This window comes from Microtus ochrogaster, chromosome 19, assembly GCF_000317375.1.
Source record: "Microtus ochrogaster isolate Prairie Vole_2 chromosome 19, MicOch1.0, whole genome shotgun sequence".
NCBI lineage: Eukaryota > Metazoa > Chordata > Mammalia > Rodentia > Cricetidae > Microtus > Microtus ochrogaster.
In genome coordinates this window covers 17,866,386-17,876,825 of record NC_022021.1, presented here as the reverse complement: position 1 = coordinate 17,876,825, position 10,440 = coordinate 17,866,386, and the positions used below count along the sequence as shown (strand labels likewise).

The following is a 10,440-nucleotide window of genomic DNA, read 5'->3' as shown; positions in this document are numbered from 1 at the left end:
AGGGAGGGTGGGGGGTGGGAAGAGGCTGTGGAGGGAGGGTGGGAAGAGCCTATGGAGTCTGTCCCCCCTCAGGTTCTCAGCTCATTATCCCCAGCCTTGCCCTTCACATATTTCAGAAGCACCAGGAAGCCCTGTGAGTGCTGTCTTCACCCCTGCACAGGAGCAGGCTCCACCTCCTTGTCCAGCTGTAGACAGAGCAGACGCTGGCTCATGTACTTTTCAACTTTAATGAAAAGAAACAGATAAATGATCCAGCTCTAAGTGTTCTTAAGAAAAAAGCAGGACATTAAGGTTCAGATAGTGGGCACCAGTGGTCAACCACACAAGCCCTTTCTGCTACGATGTCATTTGGGGAGTGACCTGAAGAAGTTAGGGGAAATGTGAGCATCTTGGACAGAGGGACCTCCCCAAACACACGGTTCAAATCTGAAAAGTTACCCTGTGTAGCGAGCTGCGTGGAATCACAACTGATGGAGATGTATAATCAACTCCTATGGCTAAAGTCTGACCTATGCTATGATCACGCAATGATTATCAGCTGCTTGCATATGCCTGGGTCTATGGGCAGTCCCCACCTGTCAATCCAGGATTGGCAGCCCGTGCCTACTTAAGGGCTGGGAGAGGGTTTGCCCAAGGAGAGAGGAAAAAAGGAGAGAGGAGAGAGGTCAACGGGGAGAGAGAGGAAAAGAGAGAAAGTGAATAAAGTCCTGGAATAAACTGCAGTGAGAAGAGCTCCGGTGGTCGCGTCATCCTTGCGGGACGAGGGTGGCTGTGACAACCCTGTACTAAGTGGGACCCCTGTCCACATGTGACCACTGAATGCTCATGATTAGATGGTCTCTAAATGTAAAATGTATACTGCAGTTGAAACACAAAGCAGCTCAGAAAATGTTAGGTATTCAGCAATGGTCTTTTATGCATGTTGAAATTACAGCATTCTGGCTCTACGGGGTTAAATAAGGCATACTACTTAAACTGGCTTTCCTTTTTTTTTCTCTCTTAATAAATGTGTTTACTAGGAAACAAAACTAAAACTTTTCCTATACTTGTGGCACATTCTATTCAGCCGTTGTCTGCTTTTCCCTTTATTCCAATGGATATTTTGGGCAACAGTGTGATCTGCCCCCTACAGGCAGATGAGGACAATTCATGCACAACCCTCATCCCCTCAACCAGCTTTTCCTACAGTTGTCCCTAAGGAAGTGAAGGGTAAACTCATGCTTTCCACAGATTCATCATGTGATAACCACTGAATTGTCACAGTGGCTTCAGAACAATGTCAGTTTCCACTTAGAGTATGTTCACTGTACCATAGCTAGCATGATCCTTTTCAACAACACATCACGGACAGGAATGTCATGCCACTTTCTCAACACCTCCTCGTGTTCCATCCCCCAAAGGCTAAATTCACTGTCACTGAGAGGCTAGTGCCGGTGCTAACACAGCAGTTCTGGAGGGTAGCCTGTAAGGGCAAAGCTCACAAGGCTGACCATCAGCTGGTATCTAAGAATTTGGTTTCCAAGAGGTCCTTTCCATTCCCTGACCTGAGAAGTAGTTCCTCTGTACAAACAGTTTATATAAATAATACAGTCTATGGTTTATGCTGGCATTTGTGTTCCCTGTGCAATCTAAAGTTTTGGCAAGTGTGAGGCAGAGGATGACCACATGACCAGCTTGCAATGAGAACCCTGACTTTGAACCTGTACTCAGATTCTCTTAATGGTCAAATTCTGTAAGTGTTACAACAACACAACTCAGTGCTAGGGAAATTTGGCTCGATACATTCTTTGTACCTCCATAGCTAAACAGCTCTTGGAATCTTACCCCTGGTTTCTTCTGGGATTTACTCATAAGTATTTCCTGTGTGGGTGTGTGTGTTTGTGTTTATACATACATATGTGTGTATACATAAATATTTGTTTATATATCATATATGTGCATATAGCACACACATAATATATCACATAGAGCATATATGTGTAATATATGATGGAATCGATGTAATTATATATAGAATATGTATATACTATATAATATATATAATACATATACATAATATGTGTGTGTGTACACACACAGAGGCACAAGATTGGACACGCAGTACTGTGGACATCCCTAGTGAGTCACTGAAGCTATAGATGGTCATAGGGCCTTGAAAGCGTCTCTGTGTCATGGACTGGACTTGAATAGGAAACAGCACTGTAACAATCACAGGAGGCTTTCCAATGACACATGGAGAGGTGCACTGGCCCAGTCTGAGCCATGGTGACACAGAGGCAACCAACCCATCAGCTCCAAGTCCACCTTTGCTGTTGCTGTGTTCCTAGTGGTTAAAGCCATCTGAATTAGACCTTCCTCTTACATGGGAGATTTTGGAGAAAATACGGCAGCTCTGCTAGCATGACAACTCAATACATCTGAATGTGTGCTGAGGACAGTAATAAGTAACACAATATGAATGTCTTTCTTCTCATTGGTGAAGAAATATAAGGCCCATGTAAATGGAGAACATGATTTTAAAGTTCCTTCCTTGAGAAAACAAGGCAAAGGCATCTACATGTGCATGATGTCTGTACAGTTATAAGCCCCCCACTAACCCCTTCTGATGTCACATTCATATGTGACATGCATGATAGACACACGATGGAGTGTATCTAGATCTGTTTCACCATTACCCTCTGATTCAAAAGTTTGTTTTTCTATACAATGGTACCTGAGCAAAATACTGGGAAAAGACTAAATAGTAATGTATTATATTCAAGACAACTAAATAAGCAAGAACAGCGGGACGTGGTATTCCAGAATCCGGCGTCTAAGTCTAGAAACTGCAACGTCAGAATTCACCTTAGAAGACAGGGTAAGGAGTGCGACTGAGGCACGGGAGGGAAAAGACTGAAAACAGGTCAAGCGTCACTCACGCCCTGACAGCTCATTGACACCAATTTGTCAGTCCGACAACTCTGACTTCAAAGTGTAGTCTTCAGTCACTCTACCTGGGCGAACGCTATAACCCCGTAGGCATCATCGTTCGAGAGAACAGTGACTCTCACGTAACCACTGGCGCCAATCTCTGCTCCTCCTTTTGGATTCTTAAGTTGGACTCTGAAGGATTCTTCTTTTTCCGGAACTGTGTCGTCAAGGATGTTTACTGCTATTATTGCCTCTCTGTCACCAGGTTCAAACATCAGTTCACCTAAACTAGCATAAGAAGGCCATATAAAAAGAAATCAGTGATGACCAATGAATGATATAACTCTTATCACACTGAGTAATGCTGTCTTTCAAGCATCAAAACATTTCAGAAGCAAAGTTTTCATACAAAATATTTATATAATACTGATTAACTTGGTAGACTAGATACTAAAAGTATGGATAATGAGCAGATTTCCAGCTTATTAATACCTCTTAGATTTTATGTAAAGCAGTAACTCAATCAATGAGATGGAGAAATCCGGTGCCATACCAAGCTGTGGTTAGATAAAAGGCATTGAACCTACCTAGGAATAAAGTCAGACTGGCTGGAGATGTAAGTCAGCTCGTAGAAGTGCGAGTGAGAAGCTCCCACTAAAGCAATTAAAGTTTTGCTTGAATTAAGCAACTTCACTGTAACAAAAGCTGCATCATGAGCAGCAGGTGCGTCCAGAACAAAGGAGAACTCGTTCCGCTCCGAATTCCAGCAGTAAAGAGCAGACTGACTTTGGCCAGTGAGAAGTATGTGGACTGGAAGAAGGAAAGAAAAGGGACAGGACTGAAGCCTTCTCTGCCCACGCAGGCTCTCTTCGTGGCTCCAAAGCCAAACCTTTCCAACTCTCGAAGCTCCAGACTGATTTCTAGACTAAAGCAAATATGTTTTTTGTTTTTGAAACAACAAGATATAAGAAATTGCTGAGTGTTGTGCACTGACCAGTTCAGCTTGACAAAATGCACACATCTGTTCAAGAAAATAAAAGTTACTGGTGGATAAAAATGAAAATGGATTTGGATTCATTTGTGTTCATATCTAAACTTATATGAAAGTAACTTTTCAAAACACAAAACCCTCCTTATGCCACCCCAGAATATTTCACTTTCCTCTTTTCTCGTCTAGTCGCCACCACACACATTTATAATCACAGCTGGAGCAAACATGAACAAGAGCTCGAACTCGTCCTGTTCCATAGTCGAGGTGTGGCACATGGCACATGGTCAATGAGCTGCTGCACAGTATTCACGTTCGCAGTTGTTTAAATTTTCCCCTATTTACTTTGTCTATACCACAGTGGGTGGCGTGTGCATGCCAGGGGCGTGTGGAGCTCAGAGCACAGCTCTCAGGAGCTGGCTCCTTTCCACCACGTTGGTTCTCGGATAAAACTCAGACTGGTGGCCCTGGCGGCAACAGCTTTACTCACTAAGCATGTCACCAACACAAGTTTCTAATTCCAATATAGGAGTTCTAATCTGTATATCTGTTCTTAACTATTAATAATTCCTGTAGATTGAGGTTTTCTTATTGTTTAACATTTGAAGTTTTCAATATTAAGTAGAAGCAAAAAACATATTTTCCACTTGGCAAATTATTCAACATACTTAATCAATCCAAAGAATACGAACGAACTTCTGACACTGCGAACACACTCTGCTGGGGCACTTTTGATGCTACCAGTACTCATACTGTAGTTAATTCACAGCGATGGTACATTTACAGCTACACGGGCCAGGAAAGAGGTGGTTTCAAATGCTACATATAATAATAACCACTCTTCAGACATAGATGGAGTGGGGCTGGGGAACCATAGAGAAATATGCAAATTCTAGTGCTGACTGAAGCATTCCAGAGCAGAAGGCTGGGAAACAAGACTGAGTCAGCATTAAAATAACATGAATTCGGAAAGGCGGACAACCTTCTCATATGTTAGCCAATGATTACAGTGGGAAACCTAACAGCCTGGCTCTTACACATCAAAACTCCTGGTCATTACTATTTCACTACTGTTAAATCTTTAATTAGATTAACTTATTTAGGTACTGTTGCATGTTACTAACAGTTGTATAAAGGCAAAGATTGGGAAAATGTTAATTTATTAGAATCTTTAAATGGCAAATACTTTGCACAAAGTTCTGTAAAATTATAGATGTTCCAAAAAATAACAAACTCTATCATGACATTTAAAAACCTTCCCTTTTGGGGGCTGGAGAGATGGCTCAGTGGTTAAGAGCATTGCCTGCTCTTCCAAAGGTCCTGAGTTCAATTCCCAACAACCACATGGTGGCTCACAACCATCTGTAAAGAGGTCTGGCGCCCTCTTCAGGCATACAGACAGAATATTGTATACATAATAAATAAATAGATATTTAAAAAACTTCCCTTTTAAAGTAGTGAACAAAGAGAACTGAGTTATCTCTATGTCTGTTTCTCTGACTCCCTTTTATTCTTCTCTCCTTCCCTCCACACCTTCCCACAAAAGACACTCTAAGTCTTAGGATAAAGATTGTAATCCTTCAATTGCTTTATTTAATTGACTTAATTAATATTTCTTTGGTCATGCTTCTTGCCACTGTTCCCTCACTGCTCGTGTTTGGATTACATTGGGCTCTTTCCAGTTTTTTTCAGAAGTACATGCTCACTCCACTACCTGGCCTCTTTGTAGGCTTTGAAGGCTTTGCTTGGAGTTCATCTTCAGCTCAACTCTTTGCCTCCTATTTAACTGATAATTCCTAATCCCGTGATTATTGAAGAGAGCTTTGTAGATAGGTCATAAACCAGCTCAAGACTTGGCCAATATTGTATTAAGTTATTTCCTGGAAATTATCTGTTAAAGTTACAATCCTATTTGTCACACACGCATGCACACATACACATATCTCTTTATCCTACTACACACTACATTTTGCAAGACGTGATTTGAGCTGGCCTTGTTCCCACAGGCACTGCCACTGTGATTACCACCTTTAAATCTATTAACTAATGAAGAAGCCACCCCTCAAAAAAAGGAAGGAAGCAGCAAGCTTGTATATTCTTGAAATATTCATCCTGTTCATTTTCCCTCTTCCATTTTCAGAAATCAGTCATCGAACTAACCACAGAGCAAATATGTGAACCTATGCCCCTGGCTCCAATTTAACAATTTTAATAAAACATTTGACATATACAAAAGAAGAAATCCTTTGAACATTCTTTAATGCATACTTTCAGCTTTCAGGGATTTATAATAGCTATTCTCAGTAATTTCCTACAGTCTTTTCATGCGCCCACCACTTCAAGTCACAGAAACAAAAGAAACAGAGAACTCACAATGGGCTCTTCATAAAACCTCTGGCAGAATTTTCCCTGAATTCTTTTGGAAAGTGTGCCTATTATATTTTTTAAGAAAATCTTTAAAAGGAATTCTATAACTTCAATTAACAGCCCATCCATGTAGTACACTTCTTCCTTAAAAACACTCATTAGGCAACCATTGTGAATACCAATAACGGACTTAAGTAGACAGTTCATCCATTTGAAAACCTGAGGTACAAGAAAAGCAGACATTCGAGGCCCCAAATTAAAGGATAGGCAGAAAAAAATGGAACAAACATAACAAAAGATACATATTCTATTCAGTAAATCAATTGTTGAGTGAACAAGAAAGCTAGTGTTCTTGTACACCACAGGATAGCATGACAATGCATGTCCACATCTGTGTGAGCAGAGCAAGGATGGTTCAGGTCTGAGGGTACAGTGAGACACGTGTGGAGGCTTACACTTACACAGACATACAATAGACCAAGTGAAAATTAGAGGGTATGTCAGGAATGCAGAGTCCAGGAAAAAGAAACATGGAAACAAAGGAAATTATGGTTTTTTCTCTCTTATTAAGAGACCTTGGATAAAAGACTAAACAAACAAACAAAACCAGGGAAAACCTCTCATTCAAGCTCAATGGTAGAGGAGCTTGCTGTGACCCTGCCTAAAGATACAGAGCCTGACAGAGAAAGAAAGAACTAAATGTCCATTACGAAAAGAAGCAGAAGGAGACTCGTGAAGTTTGTGCTAATCCTCCCAGCCTCCTATCATTTCCTCTGGATGTCTTAACTGCATAATTTCACCTGTCTCCCAAGCATAAGAGTCTCTAGAATCTACATGACTGATCCCCCAATTCCCCTCCACACCTCTAATCACCTCAAAGTGTTACCATTGCCATAAACCACAGCCACCTAAAACCCGCTGGTGCTTGCTTCCAATAAATGAATTCTTCCTACAGTCTTTCTTAATTTCAATACTAATAGCCTCATAATTGCCAAAGTGTGGGAGTTTTGCTGCCCACATTTGAGTAGTCAGAAATCCTCATGAATGCTAATTGTTAGATCTCCTGTCCATAAAACTGTCAGGCATCTATAGTCCCTCCCAGCTCAGGACCTTCTTTTAGTTGGACTAGGGAGTTGTAACACATTTCATTCATAATTCTCACACAAAAGCTACATGACACCATCAGAGAAGGGCTTTGATCAGCGTGTGCCTCTGAAATGCCTTTGAAGACTTCTCTGCCTCACCCATGCTCAGAGTACGAGCCAGGAACTAAGAGTTCTGAGACACTTAGATAGCCTGTGAGGTCCAAACTGTTGCTACAGGAAACCAGAGAGGTTGTTTGACTGCTTCCCTTCACTCCTGTTTCCTGGGTCTATGTGGCTGGCTATACTATGACAGAATGAATGCAGATATGGGAATCCAGATGCAGAAAGACAGATGACACTAATTCCCCTCCTACAGGCTAGGACCCTTTATATGAAATATAAAGGACAAGAATGTTTCAGATTTCAAAAACTACATGGTCAAAACATACCAAGAATTAATCCCAATTATACACATAAAATATACAAGCATTGTGGTACACACCTTTAATCCCAGCACTTAGGCAAAGGCAGGACTCTTGTGAGTTCACAGCCAGCCTTGTCTCCAAAGTGAGCTCAGAGGCAGGCAGAGTTATGTAGAGAGACCTTTTCTCAATAAAGCGAAACACCCCAAAACCATAAAAATCACATTCCATCTTATAATATTGGTGAGGGTAACCTTACACAATATTTTTTATTAATATTTATGCCTAAAACAAGGTATTGTGTGCATAATTTTTCACTGTCACATCATTTCTGATTTTCATAATAAGAGCACTCGACCTGCATGAGAGTCTTAAAAGGTTGAACTCCTCGAAAAAGAGTTTACAATGGGGCTAAGGGGATGGACCAACAGGTAAAATCACAGCATTTGCATCATAAACCTGCCAGCCTGAGTTCAAGCCCCAGATCCCATGTTGGGTGGCTTGTTTCTGTAGACTCAGCATTTTATAGTATGGTGGAAATAAAACTGTCTTTCCATCTCTACATGCAACTGTGTCACAGGCTCACCACCAGTGAACACACATGTGTGCACATACACTAATAAGTAAATAAATCTTTAAATAAAAATGTAAGTGCAGTGGTGGTTGCCAGGGTCTTCCATTGCAGAAAATGGAAGGAGGTTGATCACAGACTAGATCTTCAGCGGTTGATAATTTCTGGAGAGCTCACTGTACAGGGTGGTAACGGTACTACTAATAATGATGTGAAAACTCAGAAGATGCTAGAAGACTAAATCCTGAGTTTTCATCACATATACACAAACAGTAATGGTAAAGTGATAGGCCCTAAAGCTTACTGAAACAATGATGTCACATATGCTTCAAAGCATCCCATGGTACACGGTACATGGTAAGTATAGACCATGCTTCTATTTCACTCATACTTAAATACAGAAAGAAAAAAAACAAGTAAACAAATTAAAAGTTACCTAGATATTATCTAATAAGCCAGACATTAAATAAATATGCCATTCTTCTCAGAAGTGCTTTTGTGAGAATTGTTTTCTTACAAGGGGTTAAATAAATAACTCGGGCTAGGAACACTTGCTGCCCAAATGAGGTCCTGGGTTTTGATCTTAGCATCCACAGGCCAGGCATGATTGCACATACACCTGCACTCCCACAAGCCGAGCTCTGTGGAAAGTGGAGACAGTTATACCTCTGTGGCTTGTTGACTGCCAACCAAGCTTCAGGCTCAGTGAGAAGCTCATTCTCAAGGGGAGTAAGAGAACAGGACAACATACATCCTCATTCAGTTTGTACACACATGCATGCACACACACAAGTATACACACCTGCACATACATGCCACGTATACGTTCACACAGCAACAGAGACCCAAAGACAGGATGCAATGCCCTTTTCTGACCTTCATAGGCAACAAGCACACACACACGCAGGTAAAACATATAAAACACACATACAACATAAAATAAAATTAATAAATCAGAAAACATCAGTCTTTTTGAAACTCTGGACATCTGGATAGATTGTTATAAAGATCTGATATTATATTCCTAGTAAAGTTGCCTCTGAGGGGGCTGGAGAGATGGCTCAGTGGTTAAGAGCATTGTCTGCTCTTCCAAAGGTTCTCAGTTCAATTCCGAGCAACCACATGGTGGCTCACAACCATTTGTAATGACGTCTGGTGCCCTCTTCTGGCCTGCAGACATACACACAGACAGAATATTGTATACATAATAAATAAATAAATATTTAATAAAATAAAATTAAATAAAATAAAGTAGCCTCTGAGAACATGCCATTCTATCTAAAGTCCATTAAAATAGAGCCAATCCAGGTTCCCACACTGTGTTTAAGCTGGAAAAGTAATTGGAAAGTTCTTACCTATTCCCGAAGCTGGTGTGAAGGAATGGATCCTGTTAACAGTAGCAAAGTCCAAGGACTGGAAATATCTGAAAGATGACTGCCCCATCTCCCAGGTGAAAATATCAACTGAATTCTGATTCCCTATGATTAAGAAATAAAAAGCAATAAGCTGTACAAAGAAAATGACAAAATTACACAATAGAACTATAATAAAGCATTAAATTCTGTTGTAAAAGGAGCAGCCGGCTACTTCCCACCACCTGTCTCCCGGCTAGCTTTACCAGAAATAATTACACAGAAACTGTATTCATTTAACACTGCCTGGCTGATTAGTTCTAACCTCTTATTGGCTAACTATTACATATTTTTAACCCATTTCTAATAATCTGTATCGCCACTTGACTGTGGTTTACCAGCATGAGTATAACCAGCATCCATCTCGGGTTGGAGAGCCATGGCGTCTGCCTGACTCTGCTTCTTTCTCCCAGCATTCTGTTCTGTCTACTACACCTATCTAAGCTGCTGTCCTATCAAAAGGCCAAGGCAGTCTCTTTATTTAACCAATGAAAGCAATACATAGAAAGAAGACCCTCCTACACCAAAACTCAATTAAAGAAAATTTACCATAGAATATATCTATTTTAAGAATTCAGTTTGGCAGGGAACACTGCAAGCCTTTTCTGTTTTTTATCATGTTAAGCATATACACACTAAGACACATCAGGAAGCATATTCTGTCACTGAAGCACACATACACACT

The 10,440-nt window shown here is 40.7% G+C and overlaps 1 protein-coding gene across 1 annotated transcript in view; it reads right to left on the bottom strand.

The window, feature by feature from the left end:
• Adgrv1 (adhesion G protein-coupled receptor V1) overlaps positions 1 to 10,440 on the bottom strand; it is a 549,406-nt gene that overhangs the window by 396,472 nt on the left and 142,494 nt on the right. The window contains exons 50-52 of the mRNA XM_026783832.1: positions 9,699 to 9,821; positions 3,498 to 3,720; positions 2,994 to 3,198 (exon numbers count right to left, since the gene is read on the bottom strand). Of these exons, the coding sequence (XP_026639633.1) occupies positions 2,994 to 3,198; positions 3,498 to 3,720; positions 9,699 to 9,821 (551 nt within the window). The remainder of the gene's footprint in view (positions 1 to 2,993; positions 3,199 to 3,497; positions 3,721 to 9,698; positions 9,822 to 10,440) is intronic.